The 12319-nt window shown below is 31.6% G+C and overlaps 1 protein-coding gene across 1 annotated transcript in view; it reads right to left on the bottom strand.

The window, feature by feature from the left end:
* Positions 1–3243: 3243 nt before the first annotated feature.
* The window catches only part of LOC148622610 (sodium- and chloride-dependent neutral and basic amino acid transporter B(0+)-like), a 29959-nt gene continuing 20883 nt past the window's right edge, over positions 3244–12319 (bottom strand). Inside the window, exons 9-16 of the mRNA XM_088572549.1 lie at positions 11471–11574; positions 10735–10972; positions 10315–10443; positions 9906–10005; positions 9273–9406; positions 8110–8277; positions 6648–6821; positions 3244–4107 (exon numbers count right to left, since the gene is read on the bottom strand). Coding sequence (XP_088428675.1) covers positions 4036–4107; positions 6648–6821; positions 8110–8277; positions 9273–9406; positions 9906–10005; positions 10315–10443; positions 10735–10972; positions 11471–11574 — 1119 coding nt within the window. The 3' untranslated portion in view covers positions 3244–4035. The remainder of the gene's footprint in view (positions 4108–6647; positions 6822–8109; positions 8278–9272; positions 9407–9905; positions 10006–10314; positions 10444–10734; positions 10973–11470; positions 11575–12319) is intronic.

The raw sequence follows: 12319 nt of genomic DNA, 5'->3' as shown, positions 1-12319 counted from the left end.
TACACGTTTTAATGATAACAGAAAAGAAAGTTTCAAAAGCGAATATTCAAATTTAATCATCACAATCACTCGCATCAACAGTTAAAGGACCCTGGTTATACAAGCAGTTTTAGTAGCATATAAAAATATGTCTCTCCTGTTATTAAAAAAAATGTGCATACAAATAAACATTTATTCAACATAACTGCCGTTCTTGATCCTGGATCACCGTAGAGATAGAAATTGTAAAAGATGGAGAGAATGGTGCGACAAAACTTCTAGTGACCTCAGTAGGCTGCAAAAAAACAAGTTACCTTAGCTAATGTACTTCATTGCACCACTAACTGCGCCCAAAAACCCATACATTGATAAAAAATAGGAGTTCGATTCATATATGTTAACATACCTATATCAAATGTACTGCTTGAAAAATCAAGAAACTAAGGTTTCAAACAGTAAATTATCATAATTCTGGTTATTGCTGAAAATAATCTACACATGTACCGCGGCAGCCTCAGTGCAATATATACTTGCGTGTAAGAATTGCATAAATTATAGACCCGAACACAGAAGTATTCACTCTCAAGTTGAATAGATTACTAACAAACAGCTGATTTTCGCTTTTGTAATATCAGTAGCGGATACAGAAAAAAAATGGGATGGTTCCAAATGAACGTCAATTGGCTTGATTTTTTTCCATCCCCAAGTCATCGCAAAAATTGAGTACCCACTAACGGTGTGTTAACGAGTCATCGTGAATTTCAAAATAAAAGTACACATTTAACTAACAACCGGCAGGATTTAACTACTTTTCCTCCAATTTTTGCATTTTTCGTTTCTGCTTAAGGAATAACTGATGTCATTTTAAATACATGTAGTCTCCATTAGTGTCTTAAATTTGTGTGTTTTTTTGTTTTTTTGTTTTTTGTTTTTTGTTTTTTTTTTTTTTTTTGGGGGGGGGGTCTTTGTCAGTTACCTTTTGTATATATATTTTTTTAATTTTAGTATTCGGTTTATAACTGTTCGCAGTTTAATTATTGACAAATTAAATACATAAATAGCACGAATATTAACATTGCAAATTTCAGTTTGCTGCACACGTATTTCAAGTAAACTCTCATCAGAAGCATTAAATAATAGTAAGCCAAAATCCCGTATCGAGAAGTTCTACCAAGTGTAATTAAATACAAGGAACGAAAAGTGTCGAGTCAAAGCTTGCTAAATATTACTCTTTAATCTTTTAACAAACATGAATGTACGGAGCTAGCCACACCAAATATTATTTTACAAGTATTTACCGTCCACACCAGATATTATTTTACAAGTATTTACCGTCCGTGTGAAACTCGACGACTTTTTAGTCAAGGGGGCTTCAGTTGGGATACTTAATGACTGCATAAAATGTCCCTGTGTTACTACTCCATAGATATCTAGCGTTAATCACAAGTCATTGCTCTTTATAGGGCCCAGTTACGTATATACAATATATTTCGCATATTGGCGAACATACTGATTGCAAAAAATTGCACGATACAAGAGTTCTGGGTTGTTCTGCTGTTGCTCAGAAATTGAATTGACAGGAGTTTACGTAAGGGGAAATGCATGCTTTCCTCATTTTAAGACTAATTACACTATGATTATTGGATAGTTACAGTATGGGACCAGGATTTCAGGTTAGGCGCATTAGTATAACTAAAGGCCAATATGAGCAAAGCCAAGAATTTTTTGTGGTATAATCCGTGAAAAGTAGATTTCCGACAAGCAAAAATGTTTTCCCCAAATTAAGGCGGCGTTCGCCCGTCCTTGGATCCGCGCCTGGGGACAGTGCAATGATCATTTGAACTATGATTGTCACTACGTATACGTACACCAGTAGGCTTCAGATAATTTTATGTTGATGAATCGCCATTGGACAATCCGAACTGAACCAGGAAGACCTTCATTTAACTAACTTGAACCGTTTAGAATTTTTCATCGACAGCGATAGTCGCTTGATAACCTACTATTATGAATGACAATAAGTTGAATGGTCATGCTATGCCATCGTATGATTTATCTTTTGTACAAGTCTTACGTAAAGTTGTTTGATACAAACATCTTGAGGAAGTCTGCAGTCCGAAAAGGCTTCAGTTGAGACATGTTTCAGTATACAACAAATTCATTGAATTGTATCTCAGAAATACCATTAATGGACTGTCCATGTGGATACCAATTATATTATATAATCTAATGAATTAAATCGGAGCAGATCAGAGTTATTTCACCTCTATTTCAAAGTTTAGTTTCTAGTGCTCTTCATTCATTCAAGGATTTAAATATCCTTGATTAATTTCATACCATTCGAGTATCATTTTTGCACTTAAACTTAACCGTATGGTCTCTAATGGATTATTTTATTTTTTAAACACAATTTGGGATGTGCCACCCTCTTATATACCTGCTCATCTCACAAGTCGGATACCAACAACAAAAGGAAGGAGGTAGATAAGGCTACTTAGAAAAAAGCATGACTCATACAAGGGGGTCATACCCTACAACTTGGTTGATTATTATCTACCCTAATAAATTATAATATGCTAAACACGTTTAAATACAAATATATAGGTAGATCTAAATCTTAAAATTAATTGTATACAAGAAATACTCAAAATTGAGAAGCCAAATCTATCATCTTTGTAAATCGTTTTTCATTTTAAAAGACCTGTAAACATTTAACTAGGATCAAGCTCCCACAGTCTAATTAAAATTAGGCCTTGCGTTTTTTTATTTTTATTTTTGATGTATACTCCCAGCCAGGTATCTATACCACCATGTTCTACAAATAGACATGCCTTTAAAATATTTAAATTAAATCCATGAAGTGAATAATATCTAATGCACATACCTCATCGTCAGCTCAAAATAAGCTATACAAAGAGACCAAATTGACCATGCATTAAAATATAATAATGGACCAAGAACATATGCATAAAATATGGTAGGGCATTTGGTCTCTAAAGTTGTGTATCCACCAGTCCTTTTATCACTTATATAACTCTGCAATACTTTTATATTAAGAGTTCCTATATAAAGAGGGTACAAAATATAAAATTGGGTTGTGTAAGCAGCTAATTATTATCCATAAATCTATCCTTAACATAGGATAGGTGGATCACTGAGGTATAAATCTATCCTTGAGATAGGATAGGTGGACCACTGAGGTATAAATCTATCCTTAAGATAGGATAGGTGGATACTTCCTTCAAAGACATAAATAAATCAAGATTTTTCATATAAATTTATTACAAATTCATATAAAATAATAGCTATAAAAGAAATTAGCTCCAACAAAGGTAAAATACCCTTCCCCATAAAATATTGCTGCTGTAAGGAAACTTGTATTATCTACTCTAACTTAGTGCATTACACATGTTAACTAGTGGGTTATATATAAGGTTATCAGACACATAGGGGTTGACAAAACTGTCAGATATATAGAGTATATTATATAAGCTTCAACTATGAAATCATCTGTTATACTGAGAAGACAATTAAAAGTTTATGAAGATTACTTTTGAGACCCCAAACTGTCCAGATATGGCTAAAAAAATTCAGAATGATATAAAATTTTACTATTTATTTTTGATAACCTCCAAATGTTTTTTATTTGCACTAATTTTGTTCCTTTATTTCTTTTTGCTTGCACTTGCCTCATTTTGACTTCTCTAATCTATAAGTCCTATGTATAAGGTAGCACTTATGATTGTAATCAGTTCTGAATATGAATTCACACAAGATGTTTCTAAAAGAATAATATACAGAATACTATATATAAAAATATACAATTCCATCCAGACTATACAATACCCATCAAATTCTTATATAAAAATTTACAATTCCATCAAGACTATAAAATACCCATCAAATTCTGATATAAAAATATACCTCTTGATTCAATATGAAAAAAAAAAAACCAAGAAAAAACTCTGATTGTAAACACTCTTAACAATTTATAACAACTGTCTTTATCCATCGTAGAGTATTTTGGTCTCTAATATGATCTAGGAACTGCTACAATCACATTCTTTCACTGGCATACCCGACGTCAGCAGTGAATCCCATATTCTCCTTACCAGATTTCTCTGGCAACTGAAATGAGAAAACAATGAAAATATTGTCATATTTAGAATTATTATTTTGTTCATTTTATATTATACTCCTGTATATTTTGAGACAATGATTCAAATACCTGGTCAGTGTTTTTCCCTGCTACATATTTGTGACCAAGTAAATAAAGTGACTATATTTAGAGCAACACAAGTTTATTACCACACATTTTCAATGTTTTAGAATATCAAAAGAAACAAACAAAGAATGATTGCACATTTTATTGATTTAATCAAGCACTTTGTATTTCATGTTCTAATAAACAAAAATACATGCAGCATGCATATATATAAATGATCAATAAGCAGTCTAACCACTAATGGACAGTTTCATTATGCCCATATTACTAAGGACACTAACAAGCATTACTGCAAAATAAGTCAAACCATGCATATGAGTAATACACATAACAATCTAAATATAGAATTATTGTCTAAAATGCATTTAAAGGAGACAAAGCAATTCAGACAAATATTAAAGATACTGTTCACATTATAATTACACACACAGACTTAGATTTTAATATGAATAAACTTGATGTAACATATCATTAAAAATATTCTATGTAAATAGCACTAAATACTAATATCTTGAAATAGTTTACAGTTCCAAATGTTTCTATTCTTAACATTGTAGGTGCATAGATGGAATATGGATATATCATTGGGTATTCACCCTATAGCAGTGCTCTAGAACTCTGGACATATTTTGCTTTACACTGCGAATTTGTCAAAAAAATAAAATTTTCCACATCATAAATCATGCTGCAAATTTACACACAAATATCTTTTATATTTAAATTTCAACTAAAATGGGTAAGAACAGGAAATTGAAATTCTAGAGCCCTGCTTTTACAACAAAAGGATTTAGTCAATTCACTTGCCTTTTAAATGAACATTAGGATCAACTAATTACAGTCTAAATAATAATAAAACAAAATTAGTACCTACACACTCCCCCAGAAATGAAACATTAAGTAAACAATGCTTCATAATTTAGTTATAAAGTAGATCAATAAGCATCAGACAAAGGGAGATAACAAAGTGTTAAAACAAGCCATGAAAAAATGATATGCAAATGATACAAGTACATGTATTATATGTACATGTTTCTTATTAGATGAAATCTAAAGTGCATGTTACACAAAGCATGTTGCCATAAACGGAAGCATGACCAAAGCAGTGACATCAAAAGAAGTTATTGTCACTTGAGCTCCCTGTTGACTTTCTGTGTCTCACACCCACCTGAAATTTATACTGGAATCAGGCGTCCAAGTACATTTTAAATGAAGATAAACAAAGATTGCATGATTTGAGGGCAACTCTCAAATGGAACCAAATAACTACAGAAAATAAAATGATTGTAAAAAAGATTAAATTTAACCACAATTTTAAATATCTTAAAGAGTTGAATTAAATTACTGGTTTATAACAAGTATATTACAATGTAAATTTGACAAATTGCCTGGCCAACATTACATGTATGTGAATCAAATAAGAAATTTAGTATAATACATGTCAATTGTACTACTAAATTGTATACAGTAATGGTGGAAATTTCACTTGGTAATTAATTTCTGCAACATTTGCAGCAATGAAATATTAAGAATAGCATGAAAAATTCCTTCTTTAATAATTTTTTTAAATAAAGCATTGATGTCTGACAACAAAATTTACATCCCATGAAAAGCAAATCATGAAAATAACACCCAACTAAAATTGACATGTTGAGAGTATTTACCCTGGAATACAACAAGGATGAGCTGTGGTACATGAGTTAGATTTAGGTTTTAAAAATGGTAGAATGAAGGAAAAGAAGGACTCGTACTGTCAGTGTTATAACAAATTCTGCTAAGGCAGTGTAGTCAGTAGGATACATCACATATAAGGAGAACGGATATGGTGAATATGTCAAAGAGACAACAACCAAACTGGGTTGAAAAATGTCAGCTCAAGGTCATCCATCAGTTTGTTATAAGTTACCTAGTACTGAACAATACTTATAAGTACGATTTCCATCACCTAGATAGATTTGTTTAGTGAAGTAAGAAAGAAAACTTACTTAAACATGATGTTTAATGTAATCAGAAAGAATGTGATAAATGATTAAAAATACTGATCAAAACACAGAAAAGATGGCATGCCACAGAGAAATAAAGTGGTAATGAAAGTTACAAAGTGTAGGAAGGTGAAAGGTCACAATGGTTCAGAAATAACTGATCAAAGATAGTGACAAACACATGCATATGGCCATATCAAGGCAACATGCTTTCATTGCAATTAAAGTGGTGTTAGTAAGGTTAAAAAAATATACTTCTGTAGGGCCCATAAAGTCCTAATTGTTAATGATCATGGGTAAGATGTAATTTTGAAGTGCAGATAAAGCTATATATTGTATGTGTACAATTACATGGTAAGGGCTACTAAAAAAAACTCCTCACACTGATACTGGTCTTTTTATTCCAAATGGGTATAAGATAAAATATTAAATCTGTGAAAAGAAGACGAAATAGTTCTACTTACTGTAACATTTATATCATTAGGTGACACTGCATCAGCATTCTGCATCTCTTCTTTGCCAAAGGGATCCACTTCAAAGTTAGGATCCCATTTGTTTACATACATCTTAGCTTCTCTACGGTGCTTGACCAGAGCTGGTCCCCATTCCACTGTAGGATTTGTTAGTTTTTTTAGGCGCTAAAATTAAATAATTTCAAATATTTAATTCTGAAAACTAAGGTCAAACTTAAACTAGCAATACTGCAAGCAAGCTTGATAAGGAGAATATCATTTGCTTCAAATGGAGTGAATGTTGAATGTAAAATCATGCATTGGATTATCTCTCTTTGGATTTATATCCATTCATGCTCATTTAACATGTAAAGTTGGATTATGTTCATTAAGGGTCTTCTGACAATAAAATTATTTTTTCCTGAATACATATACTCCATTTCATGCCCAACCTTACATAAAGGTTCCGCAGAGTCTATATGAAGTGCTGTATTTGCAAGAAATATGGATAGAAGAAGAGGGTAATTCCTATATACCCCCATACTTTGTTTTGCTGGATAGAAGAAGAGGGTAATTCCTATATACCCCTATACTTTGTTTTGCTGGATAGAAGAAGAGGGTAATTCCTATATACCCCCATACTTGGTTTTGCTGGATAGAAAAACAGGGTAATTCCTATATACCCCTATACTTTACTGGGAGTACAGAAAGACAGGGTAATTCCTATATACCCACATACTTTACTGAGAGTACAATAATTTCTTGGTTCTAACATTACATCTCTATTATCACTGTGTTGCATTATCCATTTACATCATCAATCAAACCAACAAGTACTGCCCAAATCATTACCTCTGGTAGTAAACAATGTAAAAACATCCCCATTACTTATTCGGGAATAACTAATGCTATTTTCAGGGAAAATGGCTCAAAAACCAAGAAATAATTTTCAATCTAATTGTTGAGAATAGTTAACAATGTCCATAGCAGTCAGTCTACTTCAAAAATCTCTTATTCTGATTATAAATAGAATAAAGAATATAGGAAATACATAATAAACTACTATAATAGACAAAGGTAAGTTTTACACTCAATACTATAGCAAATTTTTCCTATAAATTTGTTCTTATCTGATTAGATTAAAAACCATTAAATTCTGTGAAACTTTTTTTCCAATTGCATTATGTCATATGAAGACTTTGTGATTTTGGTAAAAAGTTACACAGAATTTAATAGTTTTTAATCCAATCTGTTAAGAACAAACAATTATACAAGTTGACACTTGATTTCAACATCATATTTTAAAATATTTCTGAATATTTTGCAGGCCTTAATTTATCTAAAGCTTGACTTCCATAGGAATAACAATCAACAATCAATAAACAGTAGAAACAGAACCATAATGATTAAACCCTCAGCCATAAAAACAGAAGGAAATCAGGTCAATCAATGTAAGTAAAACAATAATACATACCTCTCCCATGCTGCCTGATTCCTTACAGAAAACAATTATTGAAGCAGCAAAAATGGTGACAATGACGAACATTGTCATCATCCAGCCAAGAGCATCAGCCCACTCTGGGAACTTATCACGCTTTTCTTCATATCCTTTGTATGTTACCCAAGAGAAAATCAACACAAACTGCAAACAAAATGGACAAAAGTAATAAACTTTAATTTTAGGTTTAAGAAAGTTGTAGATGGATATACAGAGATGACAATAAAGATAATAATGTCTTTTTATCATTTTTCAAATTGGGAATAATACAAACAAGTGTTTATTGAATAGTTATTAGTGCTAACCTCAGCACTAACTCATAACCTTTAGAGTGATAATACTTTGAAAACTTCTTACTATTTTTCTTTTAATATGAAGCTGTAATTGTACCTTTATGAGATTAATCTGAAAGCTTTGGAGTTACCTCCCATCCTATAGAAGTGAAATTGGGATTAAATGAAATACCATTAAAAATCAAGCCAGACCTATTATCATGATTCATTTGTTGGTGTTCTTTTCAATACTATTGGGTTGTAAACTGATAAAACTTGTCAACTCTTAGACTAAGTATACATAGAGTAATTTAACCCTAAATCAACTTATCAATACCGTACAATTCGACATTTTGGACAATGACAACCAATAGTTCCGTACAAATGCAGAACATTTCAACCCAAACATATTTCAGACCTAGCCAATAAGGAGAATGACCTAGGACAATAAAAACCGCATATATCAAATCAAGTTTGAGCTTGTCGATGAATCAAAAATCAATCCAAACAAGTTTGAGCTTGTCGTTGAATCAGTGCTATTCTCTGAAAATCAATCCAAACAAGTTTGAGCTTGTCAATGAATCAGTGCTATTCTCTCAAAATCAATCCAAACAAGTTTAAGAGCTTGTCGAAGATTCAGTGCTATTCTCTGAAAATCAATATTCAAAGATAATGACAAGACAAAGAAACACAACAACAAACTTGAAAGAATCAAAATAAAATTGTACCAGCTATACATATATATAGTACTAATTGTACCAGCTATACATATGTAGTATTAATTGTACCAACTATACATATGTAGTACTAATTGTACCTGTTATACATATGTATTACTAATTGTCACTCAACATAAACTAAACTTACAATGACAGCAACTGGAGTGAGGAAACACCAGCAGATGGCCCACCACCACTTGATAATAAACCATGGTAGGCCAAGAGGTCCACAGAACTGCTTACCAATCATGGTCTCAATGTCATCCAGGAAACGGCGGATTCCTACAAAACATTTACTTATTGTTAATTTCATTTGTTATTTAGCTGTCAATATGTTAGTAAGCATATTATTTTTTTTCATTGGAAACTTCAAAAGTATTGCAATTATCTTTTCGGATATAATGCTAATTTATATATTGTACACTCAATTTCAAAGACGATTTAGACATAAAATAGTCTGATTGTCCTCTTACACTGTGACCAACCTCCTTTACATTTGGATATTGATATGTAGGGGTTCAATATCAAAATAAAGAGGAGGAATGTAGGATCAGAGGAAATTTGAACAAGACATACAGTAACAAGTAATATTTAACTCTGGATAGTTTCCTGTTGTAAACATATACTCTTTCAAATTGTAGGCATTACTTGCCAATGAGCATTTTTTTTAAATTCCCCTGTAGTAGAATTTAACAACACATTTCATTTTATAATGGTACATGCAATATATTAAAATCAATACAATTTTATTGCTTTTGCCCTTGTAGCAAACTTAACTTACCATAAACATATCCAATTGAAATACATTCCAATAAAGCAATGACCAATACATTCCATCCTCCAGAGTAGTCATCCATGACCGTTAACATGTAGTTACCTCCCTTTAGAAGAGAAATTACCTCATTGGAATTAATGTATGAAGTTGTATTAAATTTCCGTACCTCAATGAATGAGATATGCAAAAATCATGAACTTCTTTTGGAGGACCTTTTGTTTTCTTGATGGATTGTAATGTTGATTTCATACACATTGTTTAATGAGGGGAGAGCTAGTATTATAAAAATATTGGCTGATGATTGAATTTTAACTTATTAGGTTGCTATAAAATTTAACGTTATAAGAATTATTTATTCTTCAATTGACATTGCCAGATAATTCACACGACAGTCAATAAATGTTTTACAACTTACATCAGTGGTTAAGGTCAATCCAAGCAGGAAGAAGACGATACAGAATGATAATACAGTCAAAAATTTGTACTTTCTCAACTTTGGGAACCTGTCCATAGCTGAAGTAGTAACCGTCTCTACCAATACAAACTGAAAAATTATAAAGATAACACTTGACATCTTACAAAATCTAAAAAAATTCTGCATCTAATATCCTGTTTGCCATGGTTAAAAATTAACAATAATATTTGCAATTTCATTTTTCTATTTTTTGTAACATGATTTTAGTTTAAAATTATTGCTCAAAGATATGCAGCTACACTAAGAAAACAAGCCTCAACCTTTTATACAGTTTTTATGAAATGAAATTACTAAATGAAATTGTCTTTTACCAAATGTATGTGCTATTGCCACAACTTCTAAAGTGACTACTTTTTATACCTCACTATCTACTCCCAAGGTAATCAACATCAGGAAGAATATAATTGCCCATAGTGGTGATGGTGGAATCTTTGTTACAGCATAGGGATAAACAACAAAGGCAAGGGATGGACCACTATCAGCAACTTCTCCTACTTCCTTGCCCAAAATTGTTGCCAAGTTGCCAAGGTAGGAGAATATTACAAAACCAGCAAAGAAACTTGTCAAACAATTTCCAAATGCTACAACTACAGCATCCCTGAAAAAGTAGCATATAATTAAGTATGAATATATACTTTACTTAAGTGGGAAAATCTATGGGTCAATTCCTACTCGATCAACACAAGCAAATTAGTTTCATGTAAAATAAGTTTTGCACAAAACCCACATCAATTCATAAACATAACATTTCTGGGGTTTTCATTTGAAATTTTGGTGTTGACTTGATTCATATTTATTTCATGTGTACTCCATTACAAATTGATTTGCTCAATTCAGATGAAAATCATGTGAATATATTTTGTCTATGTAGCTTGTTTTTTGCATAGGAAAGTTTGGTAATTACTGATGTAAAAAACAATTATAAACCTCAATTATGAATAACAAATTTTGTTGATATTTACATTCAATATTACCAGTAGACTACAATTAGGGTACATGTTACAATATAGTATTGTTACAGTCTCACCTCAATAAAGATCGATCAAAAAAGAAAATATACAAAATTGAAAAACAGAACATTTTCAATGAAACTTACACCAGGGCATCATTATGAAACCTATTGTAGCTGGACAAGGCAATAAGACCTCCCCATGATGCAGATAATGAGAAGAAAATCTGGACAGCAGCATCCTTCCATACCTAAAATAAATAAAATTGTTACAAATGAACATCTATTTGACTTAAATAGAAAACCTGATTTATCCTCATTTCTTTCAAAACACCAATTTAACTTATGATTCATGATCCTTTTTCCGTTCCTGTTTTTTCATATTTGCCAAAAAAGCCCAGAAACAAGAGAGGCCAGTATTTCAACAGGAGTCTTTTTAAAAATCACAATTTTGATGCTACTCCTTTTAAGAAGGAGATTGAAATTCTGGTCTTCCATTCAGAATGACACCAAATAAAGAAATTACTGGTAATCAACCTCTAACTTTGCTTGCATATTTCTGAGTAAATAATACAAGTAAATATGAGTGTTTTTTTTATTTGTGTTGTTATAAATACAACAATACATTGCAGGTACCACACCTAAGGCCTTATTTAAACTGATTTGATGCTCAAGAGACCATGAATCGCTTACCTGGTTTATCATTTGCTTATTTGAAAAACTTGACGAATGAGGCAGACCAAGTTAAAATTAACTGAATTGTCAAATGCAGGAAACGCTTTTAATGGCACTTTTATTACCTGAACTAGAATTTTGCTACAGGCAACAGTTTTTGAATTATTTTCAAACAATTTCTGACCCCTATGTTCCGTTTTTAGTATAGGCAGCCATATCTATTCACGGATTAAAAATCACAAGCCATTTGGAGCACAATTCTATAAAGAACCAACATGCTTATTTTCATCAAATGATCTTAAATGGTTTGAGAGAAAAAGA

Source organism: Perna viridis, chromosome 3 (genome assembly GCF_037379345.1).
Source record: "Perna viridis isolate PV_CMFRI_1.1 ecotype Kerala chromosome 3, ASM3737934v1, whole genome shotgun sequence".
Classification (NCBI taxonomy): Eukaryota; Metazoa; Mollusca; class Bivalvia; order Mytilida; family Mytilidae; genus Perna; species Perna viridis.
Note: the sequence above shows the minus strand (reverse complement) of the source record. Positions and strands in the feature narration are given on the sequence as shown.